At 41.7% G+C, this 19,629-nt stretch overlaps 1 protein-coding gene across 1 annotated transcript in view; it reads right to left on the reverse strand.

Moving 5' to 3' along the window:
• The window catches only part of LPA (lipoprotein(a)), a 243,401-nt gene that overhangs the window by 111,653 nt on the left and 112,119 nt on the right, over positions 1-19,629 (reverse strand). Inside the window, exons 38-44 of the mRNA XM_063666806.1 lie at positions 18,265-18,424; positions 14,100-14,281; positions 12,668-12,827; positions 8,557-8,738; positions 7,137-7,296; positions 3,087-3,268; positions 1,691-1,850 (exon numbers count right to left, since the gene is read on the reverse strand). Of these exons, the coding sequence (XP_063522876.1) occupies positions 1,691-1,850; positions 3,087-3,268; positions 7,137-7,296; positions 8,557-8,738; positions 12,668-12,827; positions 14,100-14,281; positions 18,265-18,424 (1,186 nt within the window). The remainder of the gene's footprint in view (positions 1-1,690; positions 1,851-3,086; positions 3,269-7,136; positions 7,297-8,556; positions 8,739-12,667; positions 12,828-14,099; positions 14,282-18,264; positions 18,425-19,629) is intronic.

The raw sequence follows: 19,629 nt of genomic DNA on the forward strand, positions 1-19,629 counted from the left end.
TTGAATTATTTTCTGATTCACTTTTCCTACCATAATATCTAAAGTGATGATAAGGCCATCTAGTGAATTCCTCATTTACAGATATACCTTTTCTCAGTTTTTAAATTTCCATTTGGCTCTTCAATTCTTTTCTTTTCTGATATTATGCATTCATTTCTCTCATGGTCAGCTTTTGCTGACACTTTCCTGAAACACAGTTCTCAGAGGTGCATTTTAAATGTTCTTGCCAATGCCATAATTTCTATTATTTCTGGGCCTATTTGTTTTGAGTAATTTTTCTCCCAGTTATGGATCACAGTGAAAACTTCTTTTGTGTCTAGTAAATTTTTAAATGGAAGTTGCACTCTGGGGATGTCATATAACTGAGAAACTTGTATTCATTCCTTACCTCTAAGGAGGGTTGAGTTTACTTTTTTCTGGAAGGCAGTTAATTTACTTGGAAATCATTTGGATCTTTTTAGACTGGCTTGGAAGAAGGGTTGCTGGAGTGTTTCTGGAGTCACCTTATTTCTAGGAATCCGAAGATCTTACTCCCAAATTATGGCTTTCTTTGACCTCTACTGAATGCCCAAGATGTTCAGTGAGGTGTCTCTCCTCTGAGTGGTCAGAACTCAAATATCCCCCAGTGCTATGTGAGCTCTAGCATCTCCATTGAGCTCACTGTTCCCTTGCAGTTGTTCTTTCCCCAGTAGCTTTTCTTTATTGTTCTTTCTTTGTGAAAACTCTCCTTGTGCATATGCAGCTTTGTATTTAGTCAAAGCCTTGAGAAGACTTCTGTGCATATTCTTGGAGCTCCTTTCCTCCACAAATCCCTTCTCATTCTTAGCCATCCTAGAATACGTCAGATGTCTGAGGCATCACAAACTCCAGTCTCTCTCCTCAGTTAAGCAAGACTGCTGTGGTCAGCTGGGCTCCATCTGCTTGCCCTTTAACGGTCTCCAGGAAGGATGCCAGGGACATGATAGGGTTGATCTCCTTTGATTCTCTTTCTGAATTCTCTCAGGCCTATCATGTCTGTTGTCCAACCTATGAAAACACTTTTCCCATGTATTTGATAGTCCTTCATGGCAGAAACGCTGACATTGTCAGAACTGGGTTTCTGTCCATCTTCCTGCATGTGTAACTCTTCAGAATCTTTATACTTCCTGACTCTCAGCTGCCTTCCTACTTTTGCTCCTTATGTGCTGGCAACACATAGCTCTTCAGATACCTTGTTCTCAGAACCCAGTGTGTTTGTACAGGTTAGAGGAGAAAGTCATTGGAAGATCTGGATGTCAACATAGATATCCTTTACTTGTTGCCCAAGATGAACATGGCTAACACAACCTTCACTGCAGGGCTTGGAGATTAGAATGACAGAAATCCCTGGTTGAACTATTGCATTGGTCTTTAGTGGGCATTGTGGAATGGTGCTATTTCTAAGCACGTGGCCATGTGTTCTGAGCTTTCTATTCATGAGAACTCACCACCTTCAAATATCCTCCTGCTTCTGTCAACTATGAGAAAAGAGAGCTGGCCTGACATTTCTCTCCTTTCAGACACTGTGCCTGAAGAAAGAAGCCTGAGACATTCTACCCAACATTCCATATCTGAGATAAATTTGTCATAAGAAGTTAGTTGGAAGCATGGCCCTTCCAAGAGAAATCTAAGGGGACTGCTGTCTCTCTTTGAAGAAAACTCAAGGACGTACCCATTTGGATAATATTCTGTTGTCCTCTGATGCCAGTGTGGTGTCATAGAGGACCAAGACTGACATGTCCTTCCTGTGACAGTGGTAGAGACTGAGCCTCGATAACTCTGTCCATCACCATGGTAGCAATCCTCGATCCCGGGGCTTTGCTCTGTTGGTGCTGAAATTCAAAGAGGAGAAATCAAGCTGAGTAATTTCTAGAACACAGAAGCATCAGAAGAAATCTGTGACTGAAACAGGATCATTGTCTCTGAAAAAGACTACCATGCTCTGTTCTATACTAGCAGGCAGATGGACATACCAATAATAAAACCCAAAGATTCATAGCATTCTAGAACTTTAATGAGTTCTTAGAAAGATTTCCTTTAAATCACGGGCACCAAAGGAAAGATCAGAGTGCCTATCAGTCAAAATTGCACTCATGTGCATGCTCTTTAATATAGACATCTTCTGGGTGTTCCTGAGAATAAGGCAGGAGACCAGACTGCTATGCATCAGGCTGTGCAGGTTGTAGGTGGTGATTGACTGTCAGTGGGGACAAACATGAAACCATCACACATTTCCCTAGACCACTGATCCTCCAAAGCCAAAGCCTTCAGCTTCTTGAAAATGGGACAGGAAGCGGTCCTGCATCTAGGACTCATAGGCAAAGACAAATTGTCTCTCAGAGAGGGCTACTGGCCAAAATTTTATTCCCTTGGAGGGATGGCTGGTATCTTTGGCCCAGGATTCTGCATTGCAACAAAGTAGATATCCACTACTGTTCTTCTCAAAGACCAACACAGATATATGTTCCATGAGAAGGAGGGGCAAGAACACTGAGAGATCCCTCCCATCAAAGCCTAGTTGTGCAGGACTGGCTTAAGATGGAGATAGGCCAGAATGATGGAGCATTTGTTATCTATGTACTGCTACCTGGATCCAGAAGTATATGGAACTAAGAAAAGTTATATTAAGTTTCTCAAGGATGACAAACTCAAAAACCACATTCCTCCAAAACCGCAAAGCCGAAGATGCAATGAACACTGCCTACTTGAAGAAATACCAGGAAAGGCTTATCATGAGCTTGGTAAATCTTCACAAATTTGGCAAAATGTTAGAATATCCGTCTGGCTAGGACACTAAAATGATCCTTTGAATAACCAGGGGAGGGGTAAGTCCAGTGCCCTAGAGGGTCTGCACCCTTCCTAAAGGTACCACCCTTTCACAGGGTGCCAAACATCACAGCTCTGGTTCTCCCAGAGAAGGCGCTGAGTGTTCCTTCCCAGTGGCTGACCCTGAGTCCACATTCTACTTGGAATTGTGTGAGCATGGAAGGCTTCTATATCACTAAGATTTTGCAACTCTTTTCATCCCAATGTCCTAGGATGTGGTTGTCTGGCCATAGACTTCCTACCTTCTTCAGAAGAAGCCTCTGTGCTTGGATCTGGGACCACCGTGAGAGTTGCAAGGACACTTGATTCTGTCACCAGGCATTGTGTCAGGTTGCAGTACTCCCACCTGACACTGGGATCCCTGGTGTAACACCAAGGGCGAATCTCAGCATCTGGATTCCTGCAGTAGTTCCTGGTCAGGCCACTGCAAATACCAAAACAATACAGGTCCTCAGAGATGGGAGAAGATACAGAGGCATCCAGCACCCTCTAAGTTTTGCTATAAAAAAGTGTAAGAAAGAGACTTTGAAATATTTTCACTAAAGGTCCCATAATATGCACAAATGGTCCTCAACTTCTAAACAACTGCAAACATCTCAAAGACAAATTATCATTCGTATTGTAACACATCCAAAGTCATCTATGCTCCATAAGAAAACTGACAGTAAACATCAATGTGTACAAGAGAGTATCAGAATACCCTCCTTCCACCTTCTGTGAAATACATTCCTCCAGATTAACTGAGATTGATTTTGAAGTGTGTCTTGTAGATTGTTTTATGCACATACAAATATTTCTCTGTCAGCCTCTCTGTATGTCTCTCTACAGGACTACACTATCTATTCAGCATCTGGTTTGCTGATTTGTTGTCTTCCTCAGGAATTGGTCCACATGATTAACATTCCTGAATTTACTCACCTACAATTGTTCTCAAAATCTTCTTTTCAGCTTTCAGAACTGGAAGATGCTATAGCCATGGCACCTCTCCCGTTACTCCAGATGGTGATGGTTGTGCATCCTCATTGGTCTGTCATTTGTTTAGCCAGACTGTGTTCAATCATGTGGATCTTTTCAAAGAACCAACTTTCTGTTTCAAGAGTTTACTCCTTTGTTGGTATCTTTTCTTTTTCACTGAATGTCACTGGTTTGGACTACTTCCTTCCATCTGCTTTCCTTGGCTCTTATTTGCTTTTTTTTTTTTTTTCTTGTCTAGATATTTAAGCTGTGGTCTTAGATCAACAGCTGTCAAAGTCTTTGTTCATAGGGGATTCCAAAGAGCTTTTCTTTTTCAAAACACAAGATGAATATTTATTGTATAAGAAACCAACACTGAGAATTTCTTAACACACAAAGTCAACAATTGCCCATTTTCTTAGCCATCAGAGACATGATGCCATTACACATTATATAACTGGTGGAAAACTCCACCCTTCTCTTGTTGGAAAATGAAAGTAAAAAGTGCCAATAGCATCTTACTTTTCACATAGCAAAGTCCTTTAACCTCACAGACTGTCTCTGAAGGTACTCAAAGGTCCTCAGGTTTCTCTAGACTACACTTTGACAATTGCAGTTTGAAATCTTGATTATTACATATTTCTGTTTTTCCCTAAGAGCATCTAAAGTTATGTAAAAGCCTAAAGATATTCACTGTATCTCCTAAGTTTGGATAGATTGTGTTATATTCTTACTCAGTTCAAAACTTTTCTAAATTCCTTAGTGATGTCTTCTTTGCCCCAAAGAGTATTTTGAAATGCACTGTATGACTCCCAAATATTTGAGAAGATGGCAAACTGCTCATTATTCGTATGTCACTTTATTCTGGGAGAATAAAGTGACACGCTCTGTATGACTTTAATTCTTTCAAATCTATGGAGACTTGCTGGAAGGCCACATGTAGAGTACACCTCAGTGAATGCTCCATGCACACTTTAATGTGGATTTGGTAGTTCGGTATAATGTTAAATAGGTCGATGTTTTTATTGAGAACAAAGATACTATGTCTAATTTTTTGCATATTTGTTCTAGCCTGTTGTGTTTGGGAAAGATTTATAACCATAGTGAGTGAATCAAGGAAATCTCTAACTCAGAGTGTGGGCTTATCTATTTCTCTCTTCAGTTGTGTCAGTTTTTCAATCATATATCACAAAAGCTCTTATTAGGGTAAAACACATTGAGCATTGCTACATATTCCTCAATGAACACTTTTTACTTCTCTATGTTTCAATGCTGGTGTGGCTCTAGGATTCACACCTGTGTGGGTATGTGTGTGTGCACTTGCACCATTGTGTGTGTGTATGTGTGCAGCTATTTCTGTAGATTCTATTGAATTATTTTTCAGTTAATTTTTTCCCTGGAAACAACTAACCTGATTGGGAGACCATCCAGTGAATTTTTCATTTAAGATATACCTTTTAATAGTTATTTAATTTGATTTGACTCTTTTATCCTTTTACTTTCCCTTGATATGATATCTGTTACATTCCATGTTTATGTTTTCTTAAATCCAGCAATGCAGTTATGATACTAATATGTCAAATTCTCATGCCATTTAAATCATTTCTATCATTCCTGGTTCTATTTTTATTGACTGATTATTTTCCTGGTTATGGTTCACACTAAATGCTTTTTTATGTGTAGTAAAGTTATAAATTTAGGACTCACACTGTGGATATTTCATAGCTCAGCAACTTAACTTTGTTGTTCACCTGTAAAGAGGGTTGAGTTTTCTTCTAGAAGGCAGTTAATTGACTAGGACACCATTTTAATTCTTGGAGATTTGCTTTTCAGCATTACTAAGTTTTTTCTGAAGCTGCCTTTATTCTAGGAATATACAAAGTCTACTCATAAAGTCTGACTTTTCTGAGGTCTCTACTGAATGTGCAAGATTTTCAACGAGGTCTCTTCTCTCTAGCTTGTCAAAACTCCAATATTCCAGAGCACTATGTGAGCTCTGTCACCTTTATTAAGCTCACTGTTCCCTTGTAGTTGTTGTTCCTCAATAGATGTTTTTTTGCCATATTTTCTTGTGGAAAATCTTCTATGCAAGTGCTGCTTTATGTTTAGACTAACACTTGAGGAGACTTCTAAGCCTGGAGCTCCTTTCCTCCACAAATCCATTCTTACTCTTAGCATGGCTAGAAAATCCTAACTACCTGAGTAATCCCAAAGTCCAATCACTCTCCTCCATTCAGCAACATGGCTACAGTCAGCTTGGGCTCCATCTCCTTGCTCTTCAGTGCAGGAAGGGTCTCCTTGAAGAAAGCCAAGGCATTGATGGGTTGATCTCATTTTCTCCCTCTTGCAATACTCTTGGTCCTCTAGCATCTGTTGTTCAACATGTGGAAACCATTTTGCCATGTCTTTGGTAGTCACTTATGGCCGAAAGACTGGCCAGAGTGGTCAGATCATGGCTTCTGTCCATCTACCCGCCCCTTTTACTTTTCAGCATCGCCCCTTTGCTGACTCTCATCTGCTTTCCTGCCTTTTTTCTTCTCCTCTGGGCAGCCCGTATCCTTTCAGACCACTGGTGCTCAGGACCAAGTGAGTTTGTACCCATTGAAAAAGAGTAGATAGAAAAAGATTTGCCTCTCCATAGATGTGCACATATCAATTCCCTGTGACCCAAGATGCAAAAAGCCAACACAACATTCACTTCAGGGACTAGAGCTTAGAATGATAGAATTCCAAGGTGAAAAGGTTGTATTAACCCTCAGCCAATGTTGTAGAAGGGTACTCTAACTCTTTGGTCATTTGTCATCCTGACTGTTTTATTAATAAGATCTCCTCACCTCCATATATCCTTCTGCTTCCATAAAACTAGGAGGAAGGAGAGCCAGCTTAAAAAATGTCTTCTCAGCCAGGTGCAGTGGCTCACGCCTGTAATCCTAGCACTTTGGGAGGCTGAGGTGAGCAGATCACGAGGTCAGGAGATCAAGACCATCCTGGCTAGAACAGTGAAACCCTGACTCTACTAAAAATACAAAAAATTAGGTGGGTGTGGTGGCAGGTGCCTGTAGTCCCAACTGCTAGAGAGGCTGAAGCAGGAGAATGGTGTGAACTTGGGAGGCAGAGCTTGCAGTGAGCCGAGATCATGCCACTGCACGCCAGCCTGGGCAACAGAGCAAGACTCTGTCTCAAAAAAAAAAAGTCTTCTCTAAGAACTTTTGCTCACAGGCAATGTTCCTCTGCATCTGAGCCAAGTTGAGTCCTGAGCAGTCACCTCGAAGCATGACTCTTCTAACAGAAACTTCCATTGGCCCTTCCTTTGCTTATGGTAAAGAACAAAGACGTACGCATTTGGGTAGTTTTCTGGGGTCCGACTATGCTGGTGTGGTGTCATAGATGACCAAGCTTGGCAAGTTCTTCCTGTGACAGTGGTGGAGTATGTGCCTCGGTAACTCTGTCCATAATGGTAGTAGCAGTCCTGTACCCCGGGGGTTTCCTCAGTCGGTACTGAAATTAAAACAGAAGACATCAAGCTTAGTATTTCCTAGAACAGAAAAATACATGAAGCCATTTGCGACATAAACCAAAAAGGAGTCACTGAGATTTACAACCATTCTCTATTCTTTATTAATAGGCAAATGGACATGAGAAAACACACAAACAAAGAAACATGAAAGTAAGAGATGCCTACCATTCTAGAACTGTAGTAAGTTCTTAGAAATATTTCATGTAAAAGTTAGCGGAAAAGAAATATTAGATTGCTTCTCATTGGAAACTCCACTAACATGGAAGCTCATTTCTAGGGATCTCTACAGAGTGTTCATGATGACATGGAACAGCATAGAAGAAAGGGTGATGCATTTGGCAAAGCTGAAAAGCAAGTCTCCAAGCATTAAAATGTTTTTTTGGGGAGGAGGCAAGGACATATAAAAACCTTGCATGTGTCCCTAGATGATTGCTCAAAAAAGAAAAGCATTAAACTCCTGGTGATGGGACAGACAACAGTCCTGCAGCTAAAACTGCAGGCAACAACACTTCACTTCTCAGGGATGAGTGGAGGCCAAAAGCTTATCACCCACAATAAGATAGGGAATCCTCTCGTGCCCAGCATAATGCATTGCAATAAAGCAAAAGTCTACTACTCTTTTTCTCCAGACCCCCCGCAGATACAAGTTCCATCAGAAAGAGGCAAAAGCACACTAAAAAATCACTCCTTTCAAAGCTAAGAACTGCACAACCTGCCTCGGACTGAAAAAGACCTGAGAGATAGAGCATTGAGAGCTCATGTACTACTCCACAGATGCAGGGAGATATGGAATTAATGCAACCCAGTTAGGTTGCTCAAGGATAACAGAATCGAGAGCCACATTTCTCAGAATCTGCAATGCTGAAGATTGCACTGAATGCTGTCTACTTGAAGAAATCCCTGGGAAAGTTTACTGGCTTGGAAAGACACACACATCTGACAGCATATTACAATAAGAATTTTGTCTAGGACAATGAGATAGCCCCTTTTACAATGAGGGGAGTGGTGAAGTTGAGCACCCAGAATGGTTTCCGCCCATCCTAAAGACACAGCTCACACAGGTTGCACCAAAAATCACACCTCTGGCTCCCCCAGAGTGTGCTAAGGCTTCCTCCCACATGGCAGACCCAGAACCAACACACAAGAAGCAGTGTAGCACTGAAGGCTTGTGCATCAGTGGGGGTTTCCATGGCTTTTTATCCCAGCATCCAAGCATGTAAATGTCTGGCACAACTTCTTACCTTGTTCAAAAAAAGCGTCTAGGCTTGGAACTGGAATAACATTCGGAGGCATGAAGGCAGTCCATTCTGCATCTGAGCATCGTGTCAGGTTGCAGTACTCCCACCTGACACTGGGATCTGTCGTATAACACCAAGGGGCTGCCACAGGATCTGGATTTCGGCAGTAGTTCTTGATCAAGCCACTGGAAATTCCAAAAGAATACACATCACAAAAAATGGGTCAATATGCAGGAACACTATATATTTGCTACAACAAGGTCATAACTGGTGCCTTTGAAATATTCCCAAAAGAGATACCATACATGCCACAATGACAAATGGCTCTCAATCTCTAATCCTCTCTGCACATTTCTCATACTTAATAGATTATCACTTTTTTTAAAGAAAAAAATCTAATGCAGCACACACTTCCTAGAAACACTGAGATTATATATACATGTGGCCAAAAAGGGATCACAATATCCTCCTTCTGCCTTCTGCCCAATCCATCTCTCTGGAATAACTGGTATGGATTTTGATGTGTGTATTGTGGAATTGGTTATGCACGTACAAAAGTATCTCTATCTGTCTAGCTCTCCGTATCTCTCTGTGTAGGACTTCATATAGTAATGTGCATGTTGGAACTAACATATAGTTCTCCAGAGAAAAAATGGCATCCAGGATGACATCCTTCCCAGGCCAGCAGTCTCACTCAATGTACTCAAAATGTAGCCAAAAGGCTCTACCTTTAGCATGTAAAACCACTGCACAAAAAATATTATTGTCTGTCGATACCGTATCAGGTGGGTCAAGTGGGTTTCTTTCTGCAAGACTTCTCAAAGCTGCCCTGGAAACCTAGCTTTCAGGCAGGATGCAGTATCTCTAGGATGGGTTCCTGGTCACGACTTCCTCTCCTGCTCTCAGTCCATCCTCTGCTGGCCACAGCAATTCTGGGACTGAGGGAATGGGGGATGAGTTGAAAGAACAGTGGGACTCACAGCATAAAGGGAGACAGCTGGGCAGACTATGAGGTCTGAAGAGGTCGGGCAGCTATGGAGGATCTCAGGCTGGGGAAATCTCAGAGCATTCACTCCTCCTTATGCCTCCTAAGAACATTGCTCTAACCTCTCAGAATCCTCCCATTCGTGACCTGTGGCTGCCTGGGAAAATGGAAAATGTATTATGGGCCATGGGGATCCAACACTGTCTCTCTAGAGACTCTACACATGTGACCTAGTCTCAAGCCCAGACCCTCCATTCCAGGAAGCTGGTTCAATGAGCAACGGGATGTGCTCAGAGCTTTAGTACTTGAAAGACTTCTTTTTCTTCCTTGGCTTCCCTCTTTTGGATACATGGAAAATTCTTATTATACAATATCCCTCAGAATTCAAAATTTTGTGATTCCTTTAGGATTTACAATATCCCTTTGGACCCACAAATTCAACCTTTCATTAATATTACATACCATCGTGGATAAGGTAAGAAACTTACAATGGTACACTTCCAATTATTCCCCACATGATTTATGCTATATGTTCAAATTTTTACCTGTACATATGCTAAAGTTAAATATATTGCTATCATTTTGCTTCAAGTAGTCAACTCTCATTTAAAAAGGTATAGAAATTTGATCAAGAAAATATTTTGCATTTGCATCTACAAATGCCATTTGCATTACGTGGGCTGCAGAAAGTCCCCCTCTTGAACTATCCTTCTTCTAGCTAATTTTCTTCGGGCAACATCTCCTGTTACACAAGCCTGCTGATTCCAAATTATTAGTTTTTGGTTTATTTATTTGGGGCAGTGCACAATATGCATTTATCCAACATGGATGATCTTCAAGGCATTTTATTGCTGGATGTAGCATTCTTGGTTGATCTCTTTTTTTTCTAGTTTATCATTTTAATGATATCCCCTGTTAACTGGGTTCCAGTGTTTCTGATGAGAATGCATTAGCAATTTGTATCACTGTTCTTCTAGCAAGACACAGCTCTTTTTCCTCCAGTTTCTCATGAGATGTTTCTTGTTATTATATCTTTGCCTTCTGACTGTTGAACTGTGATGTACAAAAGTGCATCATACAGTTTTTTTTTTTTTTTTTGGAAATTCCCTGTCTGATTCATTCAGCTTCTTGAATCTGTGGTTTTTAATATTCTTCTCATTTGAAAAGTTTTTAGCTATCCTTGCTTCCAGTATTTGTTTCTGTTGCAATCTCTCCTTCCTCTCCTTCTGTGACTTCCTACCCACATGCAGGAAATCTTTTTATATTTTCCCACAGGTCTGTGAGGATCAGTTGATTTCATTTTTTAGTATTTGTGGAGATGTGTGTGTATGTGTGTGTGTGCGTGCGTGTTTCTAAGCCTGTGCATGTGTGAGTGTGTGTGCATGTGTGTGTGTCATTTGTGTATGTGTAGCTGGTTCTGTAGGTGGTATAAAATTGTTTTTCAGTTAGTTTTTACTTCTGAAACATCTCACTCAATTGGGAATTCATCCAGCAATTTTTTCATTTAAGGCGTACCTTCTTATACTAGTTCTTTAATTTAATTTGGCTCTCTATACTGTTACTCTCTCTTGATATGATATCTGCTTCATTCCATATTCTGTTTTCTTAAATCCTAAAACTCAGTTATCATATTGATATGTCAAATTTTTTGCCATTCTAATCATTTCTGTCATTTCTAGGTCTATTTGTATTGACTGATTTTTCACCTGGTCATGGTTCACACTAAAAGCTTGTCTATGTGTAGTCAAGTTTTAAACTTAGAACTCACACTGTGAACACCACATAGCTGAGCCACTTGACTTTGTTGTTTACCTCTAAAGAGGGTTGAGTTTTCCTCTCCTAGGCAGTTAATTGACTTGGAAACTATTTTAATGCTTGGAGACTTGCTTTTCAGCTTTGCCAGGGTTTGTCTGGAGCTGCCTTTGTTCTAGAAATTTACTAATTCTACTCCTAAAATATGACTTTTCTGGAGTCTCTACTGTATTCCCAAGAGGTTCAGTGAGGTCTCTCCTCCAGCTGGTCAGAACTCCAATATCCCAGAATGCTATGAGAGCTCTGTCCTCTTCATTGAGCTCACTGTTCAATTGCAGTTGCTATTCCTCAGGATATATTCTTTTCTCTACTTTCTTGTGGAAACTTTTTCTGTTCACATGCAATGTCATGTTTAGCCAAAGATTCGAGGAGACTACTATGCGTGCCCCTGGAGCTCCTTTCATCCACAAATCCATTCTCATTCTCAGCAGGCCTATAAAATCCTAGCTACCACAGTAGTCCCAAATTCCAATCTCTCTCCTGCATTCAGGAAGATGGCTACAGTCCATTTGGGCTCCATCCCCTTGCTCTTCAGTGCAAGAAGGGCCTCCAGGAAGAAAGCCAAGGCATCTATGAAGTTGATCTCATTGTTCCCCCTGTCACTATTCTTTTGGTCCACTACCGTCTGTTGTCCAACATGTAGAAACCATTTTTCCATGTCTTTGGTAGTCACTTATGGCCGAAAGACTGGCCATGGGCTGGTCAGACCTGGGCTTCTGTCCATCTATCCACTCTTTTACTTTATAGGATCTCTCTCTTTGCTGACTCTCATCTGCCTTCCTGCCATTTTTATTCTCTAACAACCAGTATCCCTTCAGACCACTGGTGGTCAGAACCGACTGTGTTTCTACATATTGGAATAGACGTAGATATAGAAAGAGATAGATTTGCCTCTCCATAGATATACATATGTACTTTCCTTGTAAGCTAAAACAGAAAACCCCAACAGAAGCTTCACTTCAGGAATTGGAGGTTAGTTTAATAGAATTCCAAGGAGAAAAGGCTGCATTGAACCTTAGTGGGTGTTGTGGAAGGGTACTCTAAGAGTTTCATCATTTGTCATCTTGACTTTTCTCTTAATGTGATATCCTTGCCTCCAGATACCTTTCTGCTCCATTAAACTAGGAGGAAGGAGAGCCAGATTAACATTTGTATTCTCTTAGACCCTTTGCTCAAAGACAATGTTCCTGAGACATTTTGCTATGCACTGTTCATCTGAGACAACTTGAGTCCTGAACACTCAGCTTGAAGCATGACTCTTCTAACAGAAATTTCCACTGACCCTTCCTTCACTTATGCTAAAGAAAAAAGACATACGCATTTGGGTAGTACGTTGGGGTCCGACTATGCGAGTGTGGTGTCATAGATGACCAAGCTTGGCAGGTTCTTCCTGTGACAGAAATGAAGTATGTGCCTCGATAACTCTGTCCATTACCGTGGTAGCACTCCTGCACCCCAGACCTTTGCTCAGTTGGTGCTGAAATGAAAAGAGAAGAAATCAAGCTGAGTATTTCCAAGAAGAGTCAAACATGTGAAGCCACTTATGGCACAAACCAGAAAAAAGTCTCTGAGAATTATGACCTCAGGAGAATATGACAATTAACGTTCTCGTTTCTTTATTTGTAGGCAGATGGACTTGAGAAAACTGACCAACCAACCAACAAACAAAAACACCAAAGAAACAAATTCCTAACATTTTAGAACTGTAGTAAGTTCTTAGAAATATTTCACATAAAAGCTTAGAAAAAAAGGACAGATGAGAGGGCTTCTCAAAGGAAACTGCGCTCACGTGCAAGCACATTTATGGGAATTTCTACTGAATGTTCATGAGGACCATGGGGCAGCAAACAGCAAAGAACGATGCATTTGGGGGTACAGGCCGTACGTGGCGATTGGGTGTGAGGGGCAGAGAAATGGACAGACGTGAAAACAATGAACGTTTCATGACAAAAGGCAAGGCCTTCAGCTTCTGGGCCATGGGACAGACAACAGTCCTGCGTCTAGGACTGCAGACAAAGACACTTCAGTTATCAGGGATGGGTGGAGGCGAACAGCTTACTCCCTTGCAGGAGAGATGGAATCCTCTCATGACCCACATCCTGAATTGCAATAATACAGAAGTCGCCTACTCTTTCTATCCAGACCGCTCACAGGTACAACTGCCACCAGAACATGGGGCAGTCTCTCACTTAAAAACCTAGGGCTGCAGAGCCCACCTATGACTAAGGAAGGCCTGAAACATAGACCACTGGGAGTTCCTGTACTGCTCCATAGAACCAGGGTGATATGGAATTAATGCAGCCCTGTTAGTCCTGTTTCTCAAGAGTGACAGGCTCCAGAGCCACATTTCTCGGAATCTGCAATGCTGAAGATTGCACTGAATGCTGTCTACTTGAAGAAATCCCAGGAAAAGCTTACTGGCTTGGAAAGAGTCACATGCCTGACAGCATGTTACAATAAAAATTTTGGCTAAGACACTGAGATAGTACATTTTAAAATGAGGTGAGTTGTGAAGTCGATCACGCTGGAGGGTTTGTGCCAATCCTAAAGACACAGCCCACCCAACGTTGCACCAGAAATCAATCTGCTGACTCCCCCAGAGAGTGGATGGAGGCTTCCTCCAACATGACAGAACTCAGTCAACACTCGAGCATCTGTGTACCATTGAAGGCTGCTGCATCACTGGGAATTTCCATGGCTTTTCATCCCAGCATCTAAGCATGTAGATGTCTGGACATGGGCTGTCTACCTTGTTCAGAAGGAGCCTCTAGGCTTGGAAGCGGGGTAGCAGTCAGAGGCGCGATGGCAGTCCCTTCTGCGTCTGAGCATCGTGTCAGGTTGCAGTACTCCCACCTGACATTGGGATCCGTCGTATAACAATAAGGGGCTGCCACAGGATCTGGATTCCTGCAGTAGTTCCTGATCAAGCCACTGGAAATTCCAAAACGATACACGTCACAAGAGGTGGGACAATATGCAGGGGCTCCCCACACCCTCTCCTTGGTGCTGCAACAAGGTCATTACCGGTGCCTTTCTAATATTCCCATTAAAAGTACCATATGATTGCCACAAGCACAAATGGCTCTCAATCACCAATCCTCTTGGCACATTTCTCATACTTAAAAGATTATTATTATAAAAAAAATCTAAAGTAGCAAACCCTTCTTAGAAACACTGAGATGATACATACACGTGGGCAAAAAATGATCAGAGTATTCTCCTTCTGCCTTCTGCCCAATCCATCTCTCTGGAATGACTGGTATGGATTTTGATGTCTGTATTGTGGAATTGTTTATTCACATATAAAAGTATCTGTATCTATCTAATTTTCCATATCTCTCTCCGTAGGACTTCATATTCTAATGTGCGAGTTGCAACTAACATGTAATTCTTCAGAAAAAAACATGGGATCCAGGAGGATAACCTTTCCAGGTCAACCTTCACACTCTATGTACTCAAAATGTAGTGAAAAGGCTCTACCTTTCCCATGGAAAAGCGCTGTGCAAATAGTATTACTGTCTGTGATTCCCATATCATGTGGGTCAAGTAGGTTTGTTTCTACAAGACTTCTCAAAGCTGCCCTGGAAAACTTGCTCCCAGGCAGGATGCAGTATCTGTAGAATGGGTTCCTGAGCAGGACTTTCTCTCCTGCTCTCAGTCTACCCTTTGCTGGCTGCAGCTACTCTGCACTGAGGGAAAGGGGGATGAGTTGAAAGAATAGTAAGACCCATGGCATAAAGGTAGATGGCAGGGTAGACTAAGATATCTGAAGAGGTTGGACAGCTACAGAGGAGCAGAAAACAATGCATTGGGGGCAAAGCAGGTGAGGAGTTTGGGCTGCGGGGATCTTGAAGCATTTCCTCTTCCTTATGCCTCTCCAGAATGTTGCTCCAACCTCTCAGTATCCTCACATTCATGACCTGTGGCTGCCTGAGAAAATGGGAAATGTATTATGGGCCATGGGGTTCCAACACTGTCTCTGTAGAGACTCTACACTTGTGGCCTAGTCTTAACCCCAGACCCTCCATTCCAGAAAGCTGGTTCAGTGAGCAACTGGATGGATAAGAGCCCGAGCTCTTGAAAGACTTCTAGTTCTTCCTTGGCTTCCCTCTTTTGAATGCATGGACTATTTTTATTATACCATAAATACCAGAGTTCAAAACTTTGTGATTGCTCTAGGATTTGCAATATCCCATTGAACCCACACAGTAACCTTTTATTAATATTACATACCATCGTGCATGAGGTAAGAAACTTACAATGGTACACTTCCAATTGTTCTCTACATGATTTATGCTACATGTTCAAGTTGTTACCTCTACCTATGCTAAAGTTAAATATCTTGCTACCATTTTGCTTCAAGTAGTCAACTCTCATTTGAAAAGATATAGAAATTTTATCAAGAAAATGTTTTGCATTTACATCTACATTTGCCAATTGCTGGATTCTTCATTACGTGGGCTGCAGAAAGTCCCCTTTTTGTTCTCTTTTTCTTCTACATAATTCCTTCGGGTCACCTCTCTTGTTACATAAGCCTGCTGATTTCGATTTCTTACAGTTTCTGGCTTCTTTGTTTGGGGCACTGAACAATATGCATTTATACAGCATGGATGATCTTCAAGGCATTTTATTGCTGGATTCAGCATTCTTGGTTGATCACTTTTTGTTCCTGATTATCATTTTAATAATATTCCCTAGCATCCGGCTTCCAGTGTTTCTGAGGTGAACGCATAAGCAATTTGTATCACTGTACTTCTAGGAAGACACAGCTCTTTTTCCTCCAGTTTCTCATGAGATGTTTCTTTTTATTATATCTTGGCGTTGTTACCTTCGAACTGTGATGTACAAAACTACATCATACAGTTTTTTTTTCGAAATTCCCTATTTGATCCCGTGAGTTTCATGAATCTATGCTTTTTTAAAAATTCTTCAAAATTGAAAAGTTATCAGCCATCCTTGATTCCAGTATTTGTTTCTTTCCAAACTCCCTTGCTCTTTTCTGTGACTTGCTTCCCACACGCAGGAAATCTTTTCATATTTTCCTATATGTCTGTGAGGTTCGCTTAATTTTATATTTCACTATATCTTCAGGGGTGTGCTTGTGTGTGTGTGTTTCTGTGTGTGCATGTTAGAACTTGTGAGTTTTTGTGTGTGTATGTGTGTATGGGTGTGTTTTGAATGTGAATGTGTGTGTGTAGCAAGTTCTGTAGGTTCTGTAAAATTGTTTTTGGTTATTTTTTTCTCCCGAAATGTCTAAATTTATCAGGCGGCCATACAGTAATTTTTTCATTTAAGACATACTTTTTTAATACTAGTTCTTTAATTTGATTTGGCTATTCTATACTGCTAATTTCTCTTGGTATGATACCTGCTTTGTTGCATATTCATTTTTTTAAGTATTTGAAATCAGTCATCATAGTGATATGTCAAATTTTCATGCAATTCTAATGATTTCTGTCATTTCTGAGCCCGTTTGTATTGCCTGATTTATTTCCTGGTCATGGATCACACGAAATCCTTTTCTACACATAGTCAAATTTTTAATTTAGGACTCACTCTGGGGATACTGCATAGCTGAGCCAATTGACTTTGTTGTTCACTTCTAAAGAGAGTTGAGATTTCCTCTCACAGGCAGTTCATTGATTGGAAACCGATTTGATGCCTGGACACTTGCTTTTCAGTTGTGCAAGGGGTTGTCTGCAGCTGCCTTTATTCTAGTAATATACTAATTGTACTTTTAAATTATGGCTGTTCTGGGGTCTCCACTGAATTGGCAATGTGTTCCATGAGGACTCTCTCGTCTAGCTGGTAAGAGCTCCAATATCACTGAGTGCTATGTGATCTCTATCTTCTTTATTGAGCTTGCTGTTCTCTTGTAGTTGCTGTTTCTCAGTAAATGTTCTTTGCCATACTTTCTGTGGAACCATTTTCTGTACCCATGCAGTGTCATGTGAGGCCAACTACTAGAGGAGACTTCTATGCGTATTTGTGGAGCTCCTTTCCTCCACAAACCAGTTCTTATTTGTAGCAGACCTAGAAAATATCAGAGTCATCCCAAACTCCAATCCCTCTCCCCTGTTCAGCAAGATCCTACAGTCTGTTTCGGCTCCATCTCCTTGCTATTCAGTGCAGGAAGTGTATCCAGGAAGAAAGCCAAGGCATCTATGGAGTTGAGCTCATCATTGGCCCTCTCTCAATTCTCTAGGTCCTCTACCATCTGTTGTCCCACATGTAGAAATGATTTTTCCACGTCTTTGGTTGTTGCTTATGGCCAAATGATTGGCCATGGGGTAGTCAGACCAGGGCGTCTGTACATCTACCCATCGCTTTTACTTTTCGGCATCCCTCTCTGTGCTGACTCTCATCTGCCTTCCTTCCTTGGCTCTTCTCTTGCTGGGAACCTGTATCCCTTCAGGCCATTGGTACTTAGGACTGAGAGATTTTCTCACTATTCGAATATACATAGAAATAGACAGAGATAAATTCACCTGTCCATAAATAAGCACACATAATTTCCTCATGAGCCCAGACAGAAAAGGCAAACACAACCTTCCCTTCAGGAATTGGAAGTCAGAATAATGGAATTCCCACTGGAAAATCTTCATTGACGCTTAGTTGGTGTTGTGTAAGGGTAATCTAAGTGTTTAGTCATTCATCATTCTGACTTTCTTCATAAGGTGATCCCCTCGCCTCCACATTTCCCTTCTGCTCCAGAAAACTAGGAGGAAGGAGAGGCAGCTTCACATTTCTCTTCTCTCAGACCCTTAGCTCCAAGGCAATCATCCTGAGACATTTTGCTACGCCATCTGCATCTGACACAAGTTGAGTTCGGAGAACTCAGCTTGAAGCATATCTCTTGTCACAGAAACTTCAGTTGGCCCTTTCTTCTCTTACGGTAAAGAACAAAGACATACGCATTTGGGTAGTATTCTGGGGTCCGACTATGCGAGTGTGGTGTCATAGATGACCAAGCTTGGCAAGTTCTTCCTGTGACAGTGGTGAAGTATGTGCCTCGATAACTCTGTCCATTACCGTGGTAGCACTCCTGCACCCCAGGCCTTTGCTCAGTTGGTGCTGAAATGAAAACACAACAAACCAACTGAGTATCTCTGAGAATAGAGAAACATGTGAAGCCATTTATGACACAACCAGAAAGGAGTGTATTAGAAATACGACCGTACTATTTTCCCTATCTGTAGGCAGATGGATGGGAGAAAACCAACCAAAAACAAACACCAAAGCAACAGATTCCTACCATTCTAGAACTGTAGTAAGTTCTAGGAAATATTTCACCTGACACCTTAGAGAAACAGAACAGAACAGACTCCTTCTCACTGCAAAGTACGATCATGAGGTAGCACCTTTCTAGGAAACTCTACTGAATGTTCACGCATGGGGCACTGCATTTGGCAATGCCGGCTGCAGGTGGTAACTGGCTGTCGGGGGCAAAGGTGGGGACAGACATGGAAATTTTGCATGATTCCCTAGATCATAGATCATGAAAGCCAAGGCCTTTGGCTTTCGGGCCATGGGGCAGAAAACGGTCCTATATATCTGACTGAAGGCAAAGACGCTTTGCTGCTCAGGGATGTGTGCAGGCCAAAAGCTTATTGCTTTGGAAGAGACAGGGAATACTCTCGTGCTCCACATCCTGAATTGCAATAAAGTAGAAGCCTACTACTCTTTCCCTCCAGACCCCTCACGGGTACAAGTGCCATCAGAAAGAGGTTTAAGAACACTGAGAAATCACTCCCTTCAAACCCTAGGGAAACAGAGCCTTAGAGCATTGGGAGCTCATGTACTGCTCCACAGAACCAGGGCCATATGGAATTAACGCAGCCCTGTTAGGTTTCTCAAGGGTGACAGGCTCCAGAGCGACATTTCTCAGAATCTGCAAAGCTGAAGATTGCACTGAATGTTGGCTACTTGAAGAAATCCCTGAAAAAACTTACTGGCTTGGAAGGAGTCACACACCTGACAGCATGTTACAATAAAAATTATGGCTAAGACACTGAGATAGCCCATTTTACAATGAGGTGAGTTGTGAAGCTGATCATCCAGGAAGGTTTGTGCCCATCTTAATGACAAAGCCCACCCACGTTGCACCAGAAATCACTCCACTGGCACCCCCAGAGAGTGCACGGAGGCTTCCTGCTACATGGCAGAACTCAGGCAACACTCGAGCATCCATGTACCATTGAAGGCTGCTGCATAAGTGGGAATTTCCATGGTTTTCATCCCAGCATCCAAGCGTGCAGCTGTCTGACCACAGGCTCCTT

Source organism: Pongo pygmaeus, chromosome 5, assembly GCF_028885625.2.
Source record: "Pongo pygmaeus isolate AG05252 chromosome 5, NHGRI_mPonPyg2-v2.0_pri, whole genome shotgun sequence".
Taxonomy (NCBI): domain Eukaryota; kingdom Metazoa; phylum Chordata; class Mammalia; order Primates; family Hominidae; genus Pongo; species Pongo pygmaeus.